The sequence below is a fragment of the Archocentrus centrarchus genome, chromosome 19 (assembly GCF_007364275.1).
Source record: "Archocentrus centrarchus isolate MPI-CPG fArcCen1 chromosome 19, fArcCen1, whole genome shotgun sequence".
NCBI classification, from domain to species: Eukaryota; Metazoa; Chordata; class Actinopteri; order Cichliformes; family Cichlidae; genus Archocentrus; species Archocentrus centrarchus.
The window spans coordinates 15,217,307-15,238,489 of record NC_044364.1 but is presented as its reverse complement, the minus strand read 5'-3'; the positions used below and the strand labels follow the sequence as shown (position 1 = coordinate 15,238,489).

General features: G+C 39.1%; 2 protein-coding genes and 1 pseudogene across 5 annotated transcripts; 1 reads left to right on the top strand and 2 right to left on the bottom strand.

Annotated features, from left to right (window-relative positions):
* The first annotated feature begins 235 nt into the window (after nt 1-235).
* Nucleotides 236-3,500, top strand: LOC115798801 (zinc finger protein Pegasus-like). Of its 3 annotated transcripts, none has more exons than XM_030755770.1 (4): nt 236-284; nt 589-745; nt 834-1,022; nt 1,215-3,500. In XM_030755770.1, the coding sequence occupies exons 2-4, from the start codon at nt 610-612 to the stop codon at nt 2,141-2,143; spliced, it is 1,254 nt and encodes a 417-aa protein (XP_030611630.1). In that variant the 5' UTR covers nt 236-284; nt 589-609; the 3' UTR covers nt 2,144-3,500. The 3 variants fall into 3 exon arrangements, with proteins under 3 accessions (XP_030611630.1, XP_030611631.1, XP_030611632.1); XM_030755771.1 differs by having other exon boundaries at nt 275-377; XM_030755772.1 differs by lacking the exon at nt 236-284 and adding an exon at nt 394-497.
* A 153-nt stretch (nt 3,501-3,653) lies between these two features.
* On the bottom strand, nt 3,654-6,186 carry LOC115798804 (L-seryl-tRNA(Sec) kinase-like). 2 transcript variants are annotated; one of them, XM_030755778.1, is made up of 6 exons: nt 5,976-6,186; nt 4,872-5,118; nt 4,585-4,786; nt 4,404-4,479; nt 4,237-4,330; nt 3,654-4,137 (listed from the first exon to the last, which is right to left on the bottom strand). In XM_030755778.1, exons 1-6 carry the CDS (start codon nt 6,075-6,077, stop codon nt 3,914-3,916), a joined length of 945 nt encoding a protein of 314 aa, XP_030611638.1. In that variant the 5' UTR covers nt 6,078-6,186; the 3' UTR covers nt 3,654-3,913. The 2 variants fall into 2 exon arrangements, with proteins under 2 accessions (XP_030611638.1, XP_030611637.1); XM_030755777.1 differs by having other exon boundaries at nt 5,862-6,184.
* Nucleotides 6,187-7,333: 1,147 nt separating this feature from the next.
* Nucleotides 7,334-20,595, bottom strand: LOC115798550 (disintegrin and metalloproteinase domain-containing protein 9-like; annotated as a pseudogene).
* Nucleotides 20,596-21,183: the final 588 nt, after the last annotated feature.

Sequence of the window (21,183 nt, the reverse complement as noted above, 5' to 3'; positions counted from 1 at the left end):
TGCGTATTTCGATTTGTGTGTGCCTATTGAAATCCATGTGTACCGTATTCAGATCTCTGTGTGTGCGTATTCAAATCTGTGTTTGATATTAACGGCGGAAAAGACCTTCTGAAAATACGGACGACTTACTGTCGTCGTTTTCTTTCTTTTTTTTTTTGCCACAACAATTGCCACTCACAACATTAGCATATGTTATATTTACCCGATAATCGAGAAGGCAACAGTTGCGTTTGGGTGACCACTGACGCATCAGAAAAAACCCGAAGCGATCAAACGTTCAGCAGGTAACCGATGGAGCTGATAAACTACCCCCATTAAACTCTGCTGTTTGCTGGAAAAAATGTTGGTTAGAACGGTTAAGCAAAATATGAACCACGGTAACCACTGTGTTAAATTTGGTTGTTAAAAATTAAAATCTTAAGGGTTTAAATCGCTAGGTAACGTTAGTGCTGCTGCTAAAAGCTACAGGCTAGTCGTTAAAACGCTAGCAGCAGCAGGTTAGCAGCTGTCAGAATACCAAAGCAGAGTTGTAGTACGTGTCGACATCACGTTTGAGTCTTGTTTTTTTTTTTTTCTCCTCTTTTTTAGGCTCTGCATAGAAGAAGGAACATGGAAGAGATAAAAACCGAGCCCGTGGATTTTGTAAAGGAATTTCAAGAATACTTGACACAGCAAACCCAGCATGTCAACATGATCTCAGGCTCTGTGTGTGGTGAAAAAGAGACAGCGCAGTCATTTCAAGCTGGTGAGAAGGACGAGTACTAAACAAATAACTGCTTTATGTATTTAATAAGCAGAATTAGATGTTGAAATCATATTGTATTTGTTTGTAGTCGCCCCAAGGTGTGAACAAAATGGTCTGGACCCCCCGTCTGTGGAGGTGAGTCTGTCCGTGGAGGATGGGTCGGATGTGCAGATGGACGGCCTGGAGAGGACCTGCGATGGAAAGTATAAATGCAGCTACTGCAGCTATGCGAACAAGGGCATGGCTCGTTTAATAGAGCACATCCGCATCCACACAGGTCAGTTTTCCCACTGTATTTTTAATCCTGTAAATATTCCAGACCTACAGCTGATAGTTACTTTTTTTCCTATATTAGTTTAACTTTTATAAACTTATTGTAATACACACACTGCACTGCACTCACTTCATTACCTCTGTTTACATCACAGTAAAATATGCTGGTTATAATCGCAATAATTTCCTCACCCAGGAGAAAAGCCTCACCGCTGCCAGCTGTGCCCATTTGCCTCTGCATACGAGCGCCACTTGGAAGCCCACATGCGCTCACACACTGGAGAGAAGCCATACAAGTGTGACCTCTGCACCTTCCGATGCAGTGACCGCAGCAACCTGTCACATCACCGGCGACGCCGCCACAAACTTTTGCCAACAAGGGTGGCACGGTCTCCTTTCTCCAACAAGAGAATGCTGAGCGCTTTGCAGAAGAGAACGGGTTCACTGGGCTTCGGTCGCCGGCTTCTCATCAATCTCAGCCCGCCCTCCGTGGTGATGCCAAAGTCGGATTATATGAACGACTTGTCTCACAAGATCCACCATTTGAACAGCAGTGAGTATAAGAATGCTCCCAAGGTGGATGAGAAGGAAAGTCACAACAGGACTGCTAATGGTTTGACTTTTAAAAACCCACTTGACCAGCTGTCTACACTGGCCGGTCAATTGGCCGAGCTCCACCCTGAGTCTCAGACTCCTGTGTCGCCAGACAGGGAGTCCCTAAAAGATGAGAAGCCCATCCTGATACATAACGTCTCCAGTGAGCAGGTTGCAGTGTGCTCCAATGGCGTGCAGTCATCCTTACCTAAAAAAGAATTTCCCACTTCACGCCACGAGAATTGCAGTCCTGCTCCCAGCCTTGGCTTTGAGAACGGCATGAATGGTCTGACTGCATGTGTTAACAACAGCCAGCCGGGCACGCCCGCCCCCGCCCTGAATATACCGGACCAGCAGATCTTATATAAATGCCAGCATTGTGATGTTCACTTTTCTGACAATATTCTCTACACTATTCACATGGGCTGCCACGGCTATGAACATCCATTCCAGTGCAACAGCTGCGGTCATAGGTGCACAGACAAATATGATTTTGCCTGCCATTTTGCCCGTGGCCAACATAAAAAGTGATCCCTAGCAGCAAAGATGTATATGGAGTCCTTGTTTTTCATATATTGCTTATATAGCAACTAAACATAGTGACAGTAATATACCTTACTGCTTTTCTACCTTGATCCCAACTTTGGGCTTTTCATATTAGTTGTGAATGTAAAAAAACCACAAATGACACGTTTACAACACGGCATAGTTTGTGCCGTGTGAGCTACACAGGCACTTCGTCAAAACTGATAATACTGGAGGAAAGCTGCACATGGGACACATTTGGACATTCCAACTTGAAAATGATCACACAAGGCCAAGACAACCTGTCATTGGCTAGTGCAAAAAAACAGAAGGTTCTGGAGTGACCATGTCAGTCTCCTGGCCTCAATATCATTGAGCCACTTTGGGAAGATCTCAAACATGCAGTTCATGCAAGACAGCCTGAGAATTTACAGGAACTGGAGGAATTTTACCAAGAAGAATGGGCAGCTTTACTATCTGAGCAAATAAAAGTGCCTCATCCACAACTATCACAGAAGACTTTAAGCTGTCACTGATGGAGGCAATACTCGGTATTAAGTACTAGAGTATGTAAACCGTTGATCAGGGTCATTTGGGTAGTTTCTGTTGTCAATAGGATTTTAAAAAGGGAAACACAATTGTTTGATAATAAATAGCTTAACACAACCACTAATTACAAGTGAAAGAAAAGTTACTGTGTTATCATTCATATTTTCTGAAAAAAATCACTAATTCTGCCAGGGTATGTAAACTTTTGAGCACAACACCAAGTACCAGTGTTTATATGAGAAAACCTTGTTTCTGGCATTCATGTGGGTGTTACTTTAACATTTACTTAAAGACTGTTTCCAACCTAGAACGCCCAGAACAAGCCCCACAACGCACCGCCCTGCAGGCTACAGGACCCAAAGGATCTGCTGCCAGCATCCCCAAAGGTGCCGTGTCGACACTGTGAAAGTTCAGATCTCTGTTTACTAGCAGTGGGGGGTGGTTTTAATGTTGTGGCTAATGGCTAATTTTTTTTTTTTAAATAAAACACCAAAACAGTATTTAGCACCAAACATTTCAAGCTCAACCAGCTTTGTATTCACAGCAGAGCTGACAATCAGACCACCATCTGTAAATTGCTTGTTAGCTTAGCCTATACACCAAAGTCTCCATCTTGGCTAAATTGACTGGACGCATTCATCAGTGGGATGTTTGTAGTTCTCATATTTATTCATATCTACCCTCAGAGACTGTAGTGATTTTTGTTTTTTTATTTTTACAGTTGTTATATACTTTTTTTAAAAACTAATATTTATATACTATCTTAAGTAGCCTTGTGCTTCTATACATACACCTTTAAAATTTACTGTAGCCACTTTGTGTATTAGCTGATGCTGAGACAACTTAAGAACCCTGTATAACCCTCATGCTATGTTAGTCGCTTTTTATTTGTGCAAATCTTGGACACAATCACTTGAACTGACTTGTTTGTATGTGATGACATTAGTATGGTCAGAAAATGTGAGAGATTAATAAATATACATTTACTCTTAATTACCATATTACACCATATCAGAGAAGTCATGTACACATTTGAAATCAGTTTTGAGGAATAATTAAAAAAAAAAAAAAAAATTTCATTGACAGTTGTAATTACCAAATAAAGTTATTAAAATACAAACATTTCCAAAAGTGTCACTTAGTAGCATAATGGTTCATAAATTGAGAAATAATTTAAAAATGCATTTTTGCTTGTGTTTAATTAAATACAGCACATCACACATTCACTCAAGCTTTTTTGTCATTATTTATGATTCTAAACACGATTTCTTTTGTGTCTTGCTTAAAGTTTTCAGCCGCTCTTTTCACTACATGTTCCACGTTGATTTCCTCTTCTTGGATAAACGGCACTTCCTGGAGGAAACGCTTCCGTAGGTTATGAAGAAATATTGCTTTGGATTCACTCAGCTCAGCAGCCAGGTACCTCATGGATTCAGGAGGTACCTGGTTTTCTAAAATTAGGCAAAGACGAGTTGATAAATTAGCTAGGTTTAAAGTGACAGTGTATTCTATTAAACCTGAAATATTAAAAGTTTCTTTCTAAGGCTGACCTCTGGCAGTCTTCATGGTTTCAGAGATGAGGCGTCGACAGGCCTGGTCAGCCTGGTGGACCACACTATTGGCACATTTCAGACGGTCAGCTTCCTGCAAAATGGATGATACAAAAAATTATGGACTTCAATAGCATGTGTCTCAGGTATATGCTACAGTGATGTACCTTTTGTTCTTTACTGTCTTCTGCCAGGCTTAGTGGGTTACTTAGTGCAGCGGAGATCAACTCCATCACCCTCTGGCTGAGGATAAGCCACACATAAGACCACAGAGGCAACAAATTAAAGCCTGACTTATGCATGAACTTCGGTAATAAAGCTATACAGCTGCTCTTTCTGCTGCCTTACATGTCACATTTGGACACGGTTCCTGTGGTGTTAAGTGTAATGCTGTTAATCTCCCATGAGTTCTTCTGAGGATTCGGAGACTCCAATCGCTTCACCATCTCCAGTATCACCTCAGTGGGAACGGGCTGAGACCTGTTCTGGTTTCTGCTGATGCACGACTCTAAATCACACTGTAGGTATACCTGGCAGAAACCCAGCGAATCTGCAACACCAGACAACCTTAATCCAACATTTTTTAGACCGCAATAGTGTTTTGTGGTATATTCAGTTGATAAAACAGTTCTTACGCTTTCTTGCAAGCTGACAAACTTCATATCTCATGCTTGGATAATAAAAATTGTCATCCAGCAGAAAGATGAGAGGTGTCTGGTCAACCTTCAAATCTTCAGGCTCCATCAGTGCTCCAATGCATTGTTCCCATGCAGCAATGCTGATCCCAGAGCTGCTCGGTGTTTCTAACTGTATTTCAGACCTCTGCAAGAACTGCTCAATGCAGTGCAACACTGCTTGTCTGTGCAACTTCCATTCAGTGTGCTAGAAAGGAGAATCAATGCTACAGTTAGTAAAACATACTTAAGGATAAAAGAGTCTTCAAGCACTGCAAACATGAAATTTACTGAAATGGATGGAAATAAATTGCCACTGGGTGAATGTCTGAACCTAGGTGTATGCATCATAGTGCTATCAAAGAGGTAAAAGGGTAATTCCTTGACCTGCACAGCACTACATAACTGCAGCTATCAACAGCCCACTGGAGCAACATGTAACATGTGTGCCATCTCAGTTTTAAAAATAAATAAGGATCTCTATTTAAGCTTTTTAATTATAAAACTGACTTACTTACAGTTATGAATAAATAAATAAATAAATAGAGTAAAACACCTAGAATTTATCCAGTGGTTGGCATTTTGCAAAAGAGCTGTTTCCTTTTTGAAAGTTCCAGTGGATAAGGGATCGCTAAAATAAATGACTCCACAGGGACAAACACACAAATTCTGGCACGTGTATCCAGTTTTGAAAGACTATTTCAATTTTCTGTTGCACTAATAACACAGACACCAAAATGGGGAAAACAATCCACAATGTCTGTAGATCATTACAGTAACTTTTTTTTTATTTTTTGGTACGTTTTTTGTTAAATAGCACCAAAGTTAATTTTTTGTTACACGTAAAGCTGTGATATTTTCATTATGCTCTCTGATAGCCATAATAGACTGTATCATAACCTACATTATGCAGGGTGGTTGGTTTACATAACATTTTAATCCTATCTTTACCATGTCTTGCAGGTTAGCATCCTCCACCACTCTGGTTCGAAAAGCTTGCTCTGGGATTAGGTTATCATACGGCACCACTGTGGCTCTCCATCCGTGCTGCGCGGCGGTACTGACCATTCTCCGGGCCAGAGTGGACTTCCCAGCAGCCGGTAGTCCGCAGAGGACACACAGACAGACCGAAGCCCTGCAGACACTCCCGACCTCCTCTGCTGCCATGTTCTATGGGACTAGCCCCATAATCTTCTACCAGAGAGCGGCTTTAAAACTTAGCTTGTTCGTATACTGTAAACACGCTTTCAGCCAAACTGAACACTAACTTCCGCATCGTTTAGCGTCACAAATATGTCACTTCCTCATGAAGTCCTTCAAAATAAAAGCGCGCGCGCACACACTCACACACTATATATATATATATATATATATATATATATATATATATATATATACACACACACACACACACACATATACATATATATATATATATATATATATATATATATATATATATATATATATACACACACAGTGAAAGCTTCAATTCCCCAAGGTGCAGGACTACTTCTACATGAGATCCTTTCTACTTATGACTATTAGACACTATAACTCCTCGCTGTGCTGACATTTGAAACATTAAAAAAAAAATCTACACATGCGCATCAGCACTCGATTATACCATACTCTTACACCATCCCATGTTTGTTTTTGTTTTTAACTACGTGGCAGGATTATTACTACTACTTAAGTATCACTTGCAATTTATACTCATCACTTACTGCATTTGCCAATAGCATTAATATTGGCAAATGTCACTTTCTGCCTATTTGAACAACTGTACATACTGATATTTATGTTCCATACTGTTTTTCTTCTTTTTTTTTAGTACAGATTTATTTTGTTCTTTTTGCTATGTTTACAATGATTCTACACACAGTGTTTCTGTTTCTAAATAAATAGGTTGGCAATTATTTTTTCAAAAATCACAGACTGGAGAGGGTCTGGCCAACTGGTTTAAGGACTGTGAGCTACATTTATTTTTTACATTTTTCCAACTAAACATTTGTTTTGGCCATTACTAGAAACACCCACTTACCACCATTTAATTACTCCATAAAAGCCACATATTAATCAATGCCCTTAAATTAACAATAGTTAAAGCTGTTTATTTTGTACTCAGCAAACCACAAATGTTCAACTGCTGACAGCAGAAGGGCCAGTATTAAGGCAAGGACACTGCACTCAAGACTCATTTGGATAATTCTTTGAGCAACTCCATAAGTCAATTTCTGACAGCTGTAGTTTAAATCCTTCAGTAATACATTCATTAATTAATACATACACAAACTCATACTCATGATAAGCTAGTAACAAGTTTGTAACATCTATAAAATATTTAAAAAACATGATGTAAAACAACAAAAACCTTATAAAGTAACAGACCAGGACCTAATAAAACACAGATTTCAGTAATTGCATTTACCAGCAACATCCACCACCACAATATTATATCACAGTGCTTCAAAATGGTTTCTTCACAAACTTTGATCTGTAGTAAACACATAATTGCAGAATAAAATGTAAAAGCTGCCATGTGAACAGAATCAGGTCGGTAGTTGGTTTGATGGGATTGGCCTGGGTACTCCAGGGCCCTGCACAGGAGCTGGTTGTTGTGTAGCGACGTAACTGTTTTCGTCATCCCAGTAGTTCGTTTCTCCATACCTGAAACTGACAAGTTATGTGTAAAGTGAGTCAGAAACCAGCCACACATGTCTGTTCATGTGTTGAAAGTCTTCATTTATGTTTGAGGGAAATATGGATTAAATATTAAAGTAAATCAGTTCATACCCAGAAATTGGAGCTGAGGCACCTGCTGGATATTTAGGCTAGAAAATAAAAAGACAAAAAAAAAAAGACACTACAGCAATTAGTCACTCTTTATAGATATACTGAAAACTAAACTTTTATTTCTTCTAACTGAACTACATTTCCTCTTTTATGATTTTCACATTCAACAAAAAAAAAAAAGACTTCTCACTAAAAATAAGCAAACATTGCACTGCCTTCACCTGCAGTTTAGTCATGGTAAAAAGAAAGTACACACTCTTTCAATTCTAAGGTTTTATGCATCCAGACATGACATATTACACAATGTCATTATTTACAAACAAAACAAAACCTAAGCCAAAATGCAGAAACAGTGTGTAAAAAATGATCCAGCAGCTTCACCAGCCTGTTGCCGGGCCAACATAGTGGGACAGACACCCATTCATACTCACGTTCACACCTACGACCAATTTAGAATCACCATTTAACCTAACCCCACTAACCCTGAATTTGGAGGACCCAGAGAGAACCCACGCAGACACGGGGAGAACATACTCCAAACTCCACACAGAAAGGCCCCGGCCAGATGGTGGATTTGAACACAGGACCTTCTTGCTGTGAGGCAACCGTGCTAACCACAGTTCCACTGTGCTGCCCTCAATCTTTTCCACTTATGAATAATCTTTCTCACTGTAGGACTGATGGACTTCAAATTGTCTGGCTTTATAACCCTTCCCAGATTAACGGGCAGCAAGAATCGCCTCTCTAAGATTATTGCTGATGTCTTTCCTCCTTGGCATTGTGTTAACACACATTTGAATGCTCCAGACCAGCAAACTGCCAAAACTTTTGCTTCTGTAGAGGTGCTCATAGCTGACAACAATCAGTTTATTAAACACATCTGATTATAAGCACCTGATTTTGATTATAAGCTGCTACTTTCCCTCTCATGAAAGCTGCTTCTGCATTTTGGCTTAATTTTTGTTAAATAAAGAATGAAACTGTGTAATACATCATATGTGTTATTGTTTATCTGGGGTTGTATATAAGTAATTTTAGGACAGGGTCAGAACCAGCACATGTCCTGAGATGTAAAAACCTTGAATTGATAGATGCTCAATTCAAGGTTTCTTTCTTTTTAACCATACATATACAGCTGAGGATAAATATATTTACCTGGTCAGTGAGAGGCTGAGCTGGAGGCAGGGTTGTGGCACCTGTTTGAACATTGCTGGTTGAGCTTGCATTTGTATTTCTAGTTTCACGTGTTTTACGTGACCTGAAAAAAGCAAAAAATAAATAAATAAATAAAATTATTTCCATTAGAATGTGAAACAAAATCTGAAAAACAGGACTATTAGTTCATAATAATTTTAATTTCTGAGTTGATGTTTACCTTTTCAGGCAAGGATCAAGGGACTCTCTCCTAAAGATGTAAAGCAGCACTAGAATGAGAAGGACCAGAAGAGGAACCACCAGCAGGAAGAAGATCAGCAGGCCGTTTCTGAGGGAGTAGTCTGGGGCAAATAGGAAGAGATCCTTTATAAAGGTCAGATGTGATTAGGGACAATAGTGGATATTTGAATATACTAGGGGGAAGTTTTCTAAAAACAGCAACAGTTCTAGAAAGTTCTGCTTTTTATGGATGGAGGCAGAAACTTTTTGATAGCGCCTTGCATGATCACAGTTGGCTAAGCCTGAAAAGATGATTAACAGCAAATTATCACACTGTTTCTGATCCAGCAGACACACAGTACAGTTGTCCAAATTGAAAAATTGACATCAAAATTTTCACATGCAGACAGCACAGCAACAAATGGCACTACAATAATAGTCCGCACATGGCAGAGCATTTCATTTAACTTTTAATATAAAGCCCTAATGAAGGGATAATAGATGACTGTGCATCTAATGATGAATTTCAGATGGCCATATGTTCCCACATTTAGATGTGGTATTGGGTGAACTGTATATAGCAAAGAGATCCATAATCTTTGTGCATTTTGTCATGAACCATAATGAGTGAATTTAAACCTACCAATTTGAGCAGGACCGCTGTCTATGCTGCCACCCCACCCTGACCTGTCACAACTTGGTGGGCCCCAGCCATCTTGACAGTGGCAGTGGCCTAGGTTATTACATACCTGAAATAAACATTTAAGATTAAAAATCCAGCTTGTCTTAATTGGCTGGAATCTCAGTAAAGAAAGTAAAGAAAATGTGGTTTTTACCCCTCGGTTATTGCAGGTGGTTTCTGCTTTACAGGTCAAGTTAGGCAGAAGAGCAGAAGCATTCACACATGCAAAGTCCAGACAGGTCTGATAGAAAAGATATGTTACTGGTGCAGTCAAAATAAGACATTATTGTTACATTTCTTTCCTTTGACATTAAAATAGTTTCCACTCCTAAGAGTCTGCTCACCTGTCCTTTACCACAAGGACTACCAGGATTAACGTAGGCCGGATCCAGCACATCTGGGCCAAGGTTGAAGTCTGCATTAACACAAGTCTGCCCTTGAACTACTTTGATACTGACTTGGGCACCAGGAGGTGGCTTATTCACATTCACGTTGGTGCACTGGACCTTTCCACACATGACATTTCTGCATCGCAAAGTCAAAAGAACAAAATGAGTCACAGTCTATCAATCTAACTTTTTTTTTTTTTTTTTTTTTGCATTTTTGGCCACAGCGGCAATTGTCTACAGTGGAGAGTGACAGGAAATGGGGGAAAGATACGGGGGAAGCCACACGGGCAAATTGGCAACAGGCCGGGACGCGAACCCGCGTTGCCCGCACCGCAATGCGGCCTATGTGGTCGCCGGCTTCACCACTAAGCCACCCAGGCGCCAGCTAATCTAACTTTTAACTGTATTTGCATCTTATCATTCAGATACTGCCATTTAATTAAGTAATGCTACTTTTTTCCCCAAATGTATTCACATTAGCTCAATTGTACAAAAAGACTGGATAATTTGGAGTTTTTCCTCTTGTGATTCAAGCATCCATCCATCCATCCATTTATCCTGTTCAGGGTCGTGGGGGGCGCTGGAGCCTATCTCACCTGTCATAGAGCAAGAGACAGGGTACAACCCTGTACAGGTCGCAAGCCTGTCACAGGGCTAACACAGAGAGACAGACAACCATTCACACTCACATCTGTGGGCAAAAAAAAAAAATCAATGAGTGTCTCTTTCACCTGATCCCCTCAAAATAACTTGAGCATATCTAATGAAGCCATGCAAAATTTTATCTTGATACTATGACAGGTGTCTGCATTACAGGCCCTCAAAGTAAATAGGGCATCCCCCGGGGTATCCTGTGCGGGGTGCTGTGTGAGTATGGGGTGTCTGGCCCATTGTTGCAGGCCATTCAGTCCCTGTACAACCACAGTGAGAGCTTGGTCTGTACTGCCGGCAATAAGTTGGACTCATTTCCTGTGGGTGTTGACTTCTCCAGGGCTGCCCTTTATCACTGATTCTACTCATAATTTTTATGAACAGAATTTCTAGGCATAGCCAAGTGGCGCAAGGCTTCCACCTTGGTGGTCTCAGATTCTCATCTCTACTTTTTGTGGATGATGCGGTCCTGTTTGCTTCATCATGGTGGCCTCCGGCTCGCAGTGAAACGGTTCACAGACGAGTGTGAAATGGCTGGCATGAGAATTAGCACCTCTAAGTCTGAGGGCCTTGTCCTCAGTCAGAAAAGGGTGGAGTGCCCACTCTGGCTGAGGGACGAGTTGCTGCCCTGGGTGGAGGAGTTTAAGTATGTCAGGGTCTTGTTTATGAATGATGGGAGAAGGGAGCAGAAGATTGACTGCGTCTCCAGTGATATGGATGGTGCACTGGTCTGTCATGGTAAAGAGGGAGCTAAGCGTGAAAGCAAAGCTGTCAATTTACCAGTCAATCTACATCCCTACCCTCAACTATGGTCATGAACTTTGGGTAGTGACCAAAGAATGAGAACCCAAATACAAGCAACAGAAATGAGTTTCCTCTGAAGGGTAGCTAGCCTCTCTTTTAGAGATAGGGTGAATAGTGCAGCCATTTGGGAGGGGCTCAAAGTAGAGCCACTGCTCCTCCACATCAAAAGGAGCCAGTTGAGGTGGTTCAGGCATCTGACTAGGATGTTTCCTGGGCACCTCTTGGGTGAGGTGTTCTGAGCATGTCTTAACAGGAGGAGGCCTTGGGGGAGACCCAGGACACACTTGGAGAGATTATATCTCTTGGCTGGCCTGGGAATGCCTTGGGGTTCCCCTGGATAAGTTGGTGGAGGTGGCTAGGGAGAGGGAGGTCTGGGCTTTTCTGCTTAGGCTGCTGCCCCTGCGACCCCGCAGCGGGTTAGCATAATAGGATGGATGGATGGATGGATGATTTGGTATCAAAATGTAGGTAAAAAGGAGAACTTTCAGATGAATGTTTCAAGCAACCAACTCTTACAACGGACCTATTATAGAAAAAAAAACAGGGTGACTTAGAAAGTGCCAAATTTCAACCCACGCCAATGCAGTTTGAGGGCCTATAACCCAAGAAATTTTCAAATATAAGGGTAAAATTTTGCATGGTTTCATTAGATATGCTAAGGTATTGTACAAAAGAGCTGATTCTGAGGGGATGGGATACAGATGGGAATTCTTCTCAGATTTGACTGATTTTATGAAGAGTGGCCAATAGAACTGTAGTATTTTCCATCAGTTACACATTACCTAAAATCTTTAAATTCATAACACGACAAATTAATCACTTCCAATCATAAAAAAAAAGAGATTATTTACGCTGGACTACATTTGATGTAGTTTTAAGCCATTGGCTATTCCACAGTTACCAAACGCAGTTCCCTGAGTATTTGCTTCCAGGAAACAAACATCTGCTGCCTTTTTTGCATCTGCCAAAAAAAAAAGACCAAAAAAAAGGTGAGAATTCTTATCTTGCCATTATAACCTACTGATAAAGTGTGAAGCACTCAATTTCCTTTAACTCTGTATGAATGATTATTGAACGTACCTGGTTCAAAGAGCTGACGGCACTGATAATCATATGTCTGACAGCGTCCTTCATAGCAGTACGCAGCATTGTTTTCACATGGTAAGCCGTCCATGACATAGAAGTCACCTGGACAAAATTCACTTTTGCCATCACAATATTCAGGAAGATCACAGCTGTTGATAGACGGTCTGCATGGTGATCCTGCAACTTTGATCTTTAAAAAAAAAAAAAAAAAAAATGCCAACTCACACACATTTCCAATTGTTTTCCTTGGTGCAAACACGCAAACACACACACACACACACACACACACACACACACACGCGCACACACGCGCGCGCTATGTCCAATACATTTCAGACCTGGCAGTTGTCACAACAATATCCAAGAGCACATGCAGACCCACGAGTAAATTTACATGTGGCAGCATCGCAGCACTTATTCTTGCATTCCTGTATGAAATAGAAGGAAAAAAAGATGGTTACAAACAAAATTAAAAAAAAAAAAACACAAGATATAAGAGTTTAACATTGTCAGAGCATTTTCACTCTGAGCGGAAGAAGCAAAATGTTAATTTACCAAAAAAAAAAAAAAAAAAAAAGACCAAAGGTTGCAATTCTTTGCACATATAATGTGCAATGCCTTTTTCGTATTCTGACATTTTATGAAACATCTGATAATGGATCTGTTGAGATCTGATGTAATTCAAACATGGGTGCTATTAATTAAAATTTAGAGTAAGACGACAAGTAAGAAAAATTTATCCATGCAGGAAAACCATATACTTAAAGTTAATACTTATCATAAGTTATTATTTCCAGTGTGTGACTTTACAGGATTGTGCAAAAGTCTTGCGCTACCTCTCATTTCTTTATATTTTGCTTGGAAAATGGGAAAAGATGCAGTGATTTATTGAAACTTGCAAACATAAATACAGTATATATGACAAAAGAGTTTTTACGATTCCAGTGAGCTTGAAAGTGAGTATTTGGTATGGCCACTGTTTAACACAGGCTGAACTCTCTCCATGCAAGCTTTCGTGTAATTTCTTTAAGTAGTATTCAGGGATAGTTTTCCAGGCTTCTCAAAGGACATCCAAGACTCTTTTTTGGATGTTGGCTGCCTTTTGTTCTGTTCCCTCTCAAGATGATCACACAGTGCTTCACCAATGTTGAGATCTGGGATCTAGGGAGGCCAATCAATGACCACCAGTTGTTCCCACTGTGTGCTTTTATATCCAGGTATGCTTTTACGGCACGAGTAATGGGATTATTATCATACTAGAAAAAAAATGAAGCAAATCAGATGCTTTCCAGATGGTATTGCACGGTCAATCAAAATCTGACTGTACTTTTCTGCTCATGATTCCATAAATTTTTATCCCCGACATCACTGGCTAAAATGTGGCCCCAAACCATGACAAGGTCTCCGCTGTGTTTTACAGAGGGTTGTAGAGACTCACTCGTGTACCTTTCTCCTGGCCTCCTCTGTAGATATTGATGACAATTTGAACCAAAATTGTCAAATTTGGAACTGACTTTCAGTCTAGTTTTTGTATAATTTGGCATACCTCAGCCTTTTCTCCCTGTTTTTTAAATTTTGTTTTCCCTATTTTTTTTTTTTTTAACCTTTTCTTCCTTTGGAATGGTTTCTTGACAGTCACCCTTCCACTGAGACCATTTCTGATGAGGCTTTGGTGAACAGTAGACAGTCAACTGAAGGGTCAGATATACCATACAGACACATCTCACAGGTATCAGGTTTTTGTCAAATTATTTTCCAATTTCTTAAGAACATAACTTTAAGATGCTGTATATCTGTGTTTTTTTAGGCCTGCCACTTCTTCCACTTGTCCAGTTTCCTCCCTTTTGTTAAGGACACACTGCACACCATGCTGAAATATGCCAAATTTTTTGGCTAATGGCTCCTGAGGAATCACCGTGATGGTGCAAAAATACTATTTTATGCTTGTCAAAATGGGTTGCTGGTAATTTTTTTTGGACATTCAACAAAAATAAAATGGGAAAATGTGTTTTTGTGACAGGTCAATTTTAAAATTTAAAAACTAGTTTAAAACTGGGATTTGCTAAGTTGTCTTTTATATGTAGATAGTGGTTTAACTGGTTTATCCAGTTAGCTGACTTTCTTATGCTTGAATAATTCATAGGTCAGCATTAAATAGCTTAAATTTTTTTTCTGACTTTCAGAAAGACCTTCAGAAAGCTTGGAAATGTATTGCTCAAGACCACTTTAAAATAAAAATTACAAGAAAGTCTGGCTCATTGGAGGGAAAACAAAGAAATAAGACTTAAATAAAACTTTTGCACAGTATTATATCTAACAGTAATACTATACCTCTGGTTTGCCACAGTCACACTGCTCCCCTTCATCCAGTCGGCCATTGCCACATTCAGCAATACCAATTACACTTGATGCCTTGGGTGGATTTCTTAGACACACCCCTCTTCCATTTAAAATCAGATTTCAAAATCTGTTGCACTGCATTGGCTAAAATGGTGGCACCACTATAAATAATGGGATAAACAACTATTAGATATTCTCAGCAGGACAGGCCTCATATTAAAAAAAAAACTTCTATTACAGTGAAAAGTTTTTCCTGTCAAATTCTAAATTTGTAATATTACACCCGAGGGAGTAATACAGTCCCAATTTTAAAAAATTTGGGATGCTGTGTAAAAATGTAAGTAAAAACAGGATTGCAAACGATTTGCAAATCTCAAAAACCCTATAAACCCATGTTTAAAGTGAGAAAATGTACCATTTCATGAAAAAATATTAGCTCATTTTGAGGTTGACGGCAGCAAACACATCTTGTAAAAGATGGGGCCGAATCATGTATACACTGTGAAGTATCTCTTCTTATTTTATAACAGTCTGTAAGCATCTGGAGACTGACGAGAGCAGTTGATGGATTTCTAGGAGCAAATGTGATCCCATTCTTGTCTGATAGAGGATTCTAGCTGCTCAGCAGTCCTGGTCTGCTTTGTCGTATTTTTCATTCTGTGGTGCACCAAATGCAAGCAGGCCAGTTCAGCACACAGACTCTTCTACTACAAAGCCATTGCAATAGGCTTCAGTATGTGGTTAGTATTGTCCTGTTGGAGTATGCAAGGGCCGTCTCTGAAAAAGACATTGGATGGGAGCAATGTTGATCTAAAACCTTTCAGCACTGATGGTGCCTTTCCAAGCCTGCCACTTCTGTTGTCCTCCACTTGCACAGTTTCCTGGATGTGCAAGCTGCCGGTGCCTTCAGAAAACAGCTGAACAGTCCCTCTCCTCTTTAGTCTCATGGATGCAGTGTCCATGTTTACAAAAAAAAAGATTTCAATTTCAATTCATCTGACCACAGAACACTTTTCCACTTTTGTCTCAGTCCATGAGCTTTGAGCCAGAGATAACGGCCAGCGTTTCATGTTGTTCTTCGCATGATAATAGACAAGAATAGAATAGAATGCCTTTAGCCTTTTGTCATTATACAGAATGTACAATGAGATTGGAAGACCACTAGCAGAGTGTCACACTGTAGAAAATCCAACATAACTATATATAAAATAAAATAGAATGTATCTAAAATTAATAGATAAATATATACATATAAACATGATGTACAGATAAGAGCTTTAACCTGCATTGTAGATGGCATGGTGAAACCATGCTAAGAGACACTGATATCTGGAAATGTAAGCCCATACAATGGATGCCTCTTACAGTGCTACCTGAGGCCCTGGAGATCATGGACATCTGTATTAATTTCAGATTTCTCCAGATTTTCAGAATGTTTTAATGAAATCATGTATTATAGATGATATGATGTTCAAAGTCTTTGCAACATTATGTTAAGGAACATTATTTTCAAATTCCTCCACATTTGTATTTTGTTTTGCAAATTGTGAACCTCTGCCTATCTTTACTTTTGAGAAACTCGACCCTCTAAGATGCTCTTTTTATACTCAATCATAATACTGACCTGTAGTCAATTATCTTAATTAGTTGCAAAATGCTCCTCCAGTTGTTTCTTTTTGGTACCACTTATTTTTCCAGCCTTTTTTCACCCATGTCCAAACTATTTTGAGTCATGTTGCTGCCATCAAATTCAAAACAAGCTAATATTTTTCTTAAAATTGTACTCTTCTCAGTTCAAACATTTGATATGTTTTCTATGTTCTATTAAGAATAAGATGTGGATTTATGAGATTTACAAATAATTGCATTCTGTTTTTGGTTACATTTTACACATCATCCCAGCTTTTTCGGAATTGGGTTTATAAGAAAGAATTAAAAACTGAATACTATAGAAAAAAAAACAATAAATTATGCATTTCTTTTTTTTTTTTTAAATACGTGAAAATGTTTTACCTAGCACCTGCTGACATGATGCAGCTTTGTCCATTACAGTTGCAGCCTGAACGGTCGTGATTCATGCCCAGGTTATGGCCCAGTTCATGGGCCACCACAGTGGAGGCAAAAGCCAATCCATTGCCGTTGAACTGTAAAAAACACACCTAGTATATTAAATGGTGACATTTTAATAGCTTTTAATGCCCAAATTTGAGCCCTGAATTAGGAAATTGATGTTTAAACCAGTGAGGTGATGAATCTTTGTTCATGTATAGCCAGAAGACACAGGGCATGAAAGCACCTTTCAAACATGTAAGCCATTTTTAGAATTACTTAGAAAATAAAATGACCTTTTCAATATTATAAATGTATATTGCAAATATCTATAATAAAATATTAGTACCTAAAGTCATTTTCTCAACTGCTCATCCATTTTAGGGTCACAGAGGTAAGAAAGAGCAGCGTATGGCCAGAGCCTAGCCTAGATGACTTTACTATTGTTTGAAAGTTAACATAAATTGTTTTAACATAAATTGTAAACCATGCTAACATATGGTACATTCAGCAATGCATATATGTTATACGGTAAACCTTTTGACTGATATTAAAAGCACTGTAAGACTTTAATGAGCAAAAAATGTAAGCAATGCAATAATATAAAGAGAGATGCCTCATCATGGAGCTGGAGTGGGCATAGGCAAGCAGGTATAACCTGCTTGCCTATGAAAATAAGCTGCAGGTATTCAGGTTTTCATGAGTAATGTATGAATGGTATCAGTTTCTAATTGTCAGCTGGTGTTAGACATTAACAGAGTGTAACTAACCACATTGATTCCTCCAGCACTTGAGACAGAGCAGACTGTGCCCACAAAGGCCATCCCTAATATACTTCCTTGATATGGCGCGGGCTGACCACTGATGAATAAGGAAAAAGGGATAAATGTGTCTTAGAACAGTTGAGACTGTATGACTGTATGAAGAATTGCAATCTGATACAACATAATGCTCAGAATAAATAGATAAATTAAAAGGACAAAGACCACACATTACTTACACAATGAGTTGTGCAACATCATTTCTGGTCATGGGTAGCAGAACATTCTTCCTCCACTTAACAAAACTCGACAACACCTCTGCCGCCCTGCCGTCCACGCTAAAAGGATTACTATCCTTAAAAATCACAAGGCCCACTAGCACAACTCGGATATTCAGTGGCTTGTAGTACTAGAACAAAGTGGAAAATAAAACACATCAATTTATTAGTATACGCTCTAATTTAATTGGGAATATTTTCTTTTACAAACAACTTAAAATCTCACCCCATCCAGTAGATTAGCCATTTCCACCATTTCTCCTCGAACTGCTGTCTCATTTTTCCCCTTAATATTGTACTGTTAACACAGTTAATGTACCAAATAATATAATTAGTCATTAATGATGTTTCTATTGATAGGCTGCACAATAGTTTTGGCACTATATTCTACAGTAAAAGCACTCTAAAGTTTGTGAGAAAAGCAGCTTTTTGAACTATTATAAGCCTGGTGACTCCAGGAGTAAGTCATATGCTCATATACTGTACCTGGTCTACCAAAGCAAACCTGCTGCAGCCAAACAATTATTTGAACATCAGTGGATTCGTGGGGATATATGAGAAACACACTCACCCTGAGATTATCCGCAACCAGAGCCAACTCCACATAACTGGTTTGTGGTAAATTACGTTTTCTCTGCAGAAGCAGCAAATAGCAATGACTTTCAAACTGTAAAACCTCTTCACACTGTAAATGTATGGTTAAGTAACAAATTAGCATCCTAACCCGTAGCAGAGAAGTCAGGGACTGGCCAGGCTCAAAGGGTTCATGGCTTGGCACTGACGGAGCCTCAGTAATGACCCCACAGGTGGTGGGCTCGGTCTGAACATCCTTCAGCAGGTACAGTAGATGTTCATTGGTGGTGGACTCTGGCACAGGCTCCAGGCCAAAGGTCTCATTTCCAAAGATGATCACACCCCTACAGAAAAGTATTGCTTAACAGACATGCCATTCTACATATGCTCTAATGCTAAACTAAAGCAGGGGTGTGGCTCGGCAATCCTCTGGCAGATATTTGCAGCATTTTTTACTCAGTGAGAAACTAAGAGAAAGATCAACTTGATAGACTTTGATCCAACACAGGTCCTCAAAAAATCTTAAAAGAAATCATTATCTTAATGAGAATATTCCTCAGAAAAGAGAACGAAAACAGTTCTGGAAAATCATACTCAAGTAAAAGTACTGTTACATTATTTAAATATAAAGTAAAACAATTTCCATAGAAATTTTACTCTGTTAAAAGTAAAAAGTAGGTCCGTTTAATGTCCTCTGAGCAAAATTTCAACATTAAGAATGTTATACATTAGCAACCCAATATTAATATGATCCATGCAAAAAGCGCTAGTTCCATTTATCAACCAAAAACAAATCTTGAAAGCAGCTACATTTCATTTAACAGAGATGCTCAAACCTGAGACCAGAGCACGTGCTAAGGGCTACCAGTGAATTCTCATATCCTTCCACCTCTCCGTGGTAATAGCAATACACCTGCAAAACAAGGAAGTAAAAACAGGTTTTAGAGTTAATGTTTTAATCAAATTTTATAAATAAAGCTGAGCTTCAGCTTACACGTTGTCTTGGATAGGACGTGCTGTAGTTACCCGGGCCATCAAGTGAATATTGAACAAAATTTGGGTGCAAGAAGTCTCTGACAAGAGGAAAAAAAAATAGAAAAAATTTTTGTCTGAAGCATAAAAAGGGACAAATAGTAATGTTTGTGTAGCCTAATTCTACACATACCTGTTCTTTTTCAGATGAAGGACATGTGTTCTGTTGTTTATGTTGATTACGTATGACACTGTGTCATCTCCGTATTTCTAAATGTGTTAAAAACATTAAAATGTTTTATATTAAACCATAAAATGCAAAGATTATTCAGTCAAGTTATCAGGTACCCACCTCTTTTGAATGTGGTGGTTTGTTGATGCTCCTACTAGACCATCTGTGAATCACCTGAGGATTCACAACGGAATACTTGGAAAGTTTTGATGTAAGCCTATGGAAAACATCTGGAAGGTAAATTCAAGGAGATACGTTAAATACAGAGAAGTTTCTCCGTGATGACGTAATTAGCCTGACGCTCTCCTCATCTCAGGGCTAAAGAAATTCAAGCACACACCCAAATGAAAAACGAGAGCATTCAGGTAACGCAGAGAACTATTTCCCCGTACTTTCAAGAATATGTCCCAAATTAAATTAGTTTATTTTTAAAAGACTCCCCGCCGATTTTTTTTTTTATTATTTATTTTTATATTTTTTTGTAGGCGCATGGACATCGGCACCTTATACATTTAACTAAACTCAGAGGCGTCTTACCTTTGTTGTAGATGCCAGAAATGCAGCAAAAGACGAAAACGGCGACGAGGGTGTAATTTTTGATGCACATTCTTGAACTCGCTCGATTACGCCTCCATTAAACCTACAGAGAGTTTGCTTTGCGTCATTAGTTCCGGCTCTTCCTCAGGTGGCTCATGATGGGCGGGGCTATGGACAGGTGATTTAGAAAAGAATGCAGTAGCGAGGTGACAAATTAAACATATATATAGGATTTTTACATGATACGCTTTGTTTTAAGTGCCAAGGGTTACATTTTAGGGCTACTTTACAACTGCGTCCAATGTGACTGGTTTTGATTCTGCAAGATGCCTATCTGTTGATAAGATAAAGATGATAATTTTTATAGTCTTTATAATAGAAATATTTTTCGTTGCTGAGACAAAATTTCTGCTGATTTACAAGCAAAATAATATTTGCTGTTAAAGCGCTGAAAAAGGATATACACTTATGGACAAACCAGGCATATCTATCTATCTATCTATCTATATCTATATCTATATATATATCTATATATATATATATGTTGGCATGGTCCCTGATTGGGATGGGGAATGCGTTCATATTCTAGTCAGATGACTTCAAGCTCACAGTCTGCTGCCTTGACTTTGGAAGCACTCTTTCCATTTCAAGCACAGAGAATGCAGAATAAGTAATTAGAAGTCAGTGTTTCAAAGTTTGCTTCAAAGTCCTGAGGAAAAGTAGATGTGTCCCTGATCCAACACACCTGA

Coding starts and splice junctions, on each gene's coding strand:
- LOC115798804 (XM_030755777.1), bottom strand. CDS start 6,077: ATGGCAGCAGAGGAGGTCGGGAGTGTCTGCAGGGCTTCGGTCTGTCTG. Junction 4,331..4,403: donor AAGACAGTAAAGAACAAAAG/GTACATCACTGT, acceptor TCCATTTTGCAG/GAAGCTGACCGTCTGAAATG. Junction 4,138..4,236: donor AACCATGAAGACTGCCAGAG/GTCAGCCTTAGA, acceptor GCCTAATTTTAG/AAAACCAGGTACCTCCTGAA.
- LOC115798801 (XM_030755770.1), top strand. CDS start 610: ATGGAAGAGATAAAAACCGAGCCCGTGGATTTTGTAAAGGAATTTCAA. Junction 746..833: donor AGCGCAGTCATTTCAAGCTG/GTGAGAAGGACG, acceptor ATTTGTTTGTAG/TCGCCCCAAGGTGTGAACAA. Junction 1,023..1,214: donor GCACATCCGCATCCACACAG/GTCAGTTTTCCC, acceptor TTCCTCACCCAG/GAGAAAAGCCTCACCGCTGC.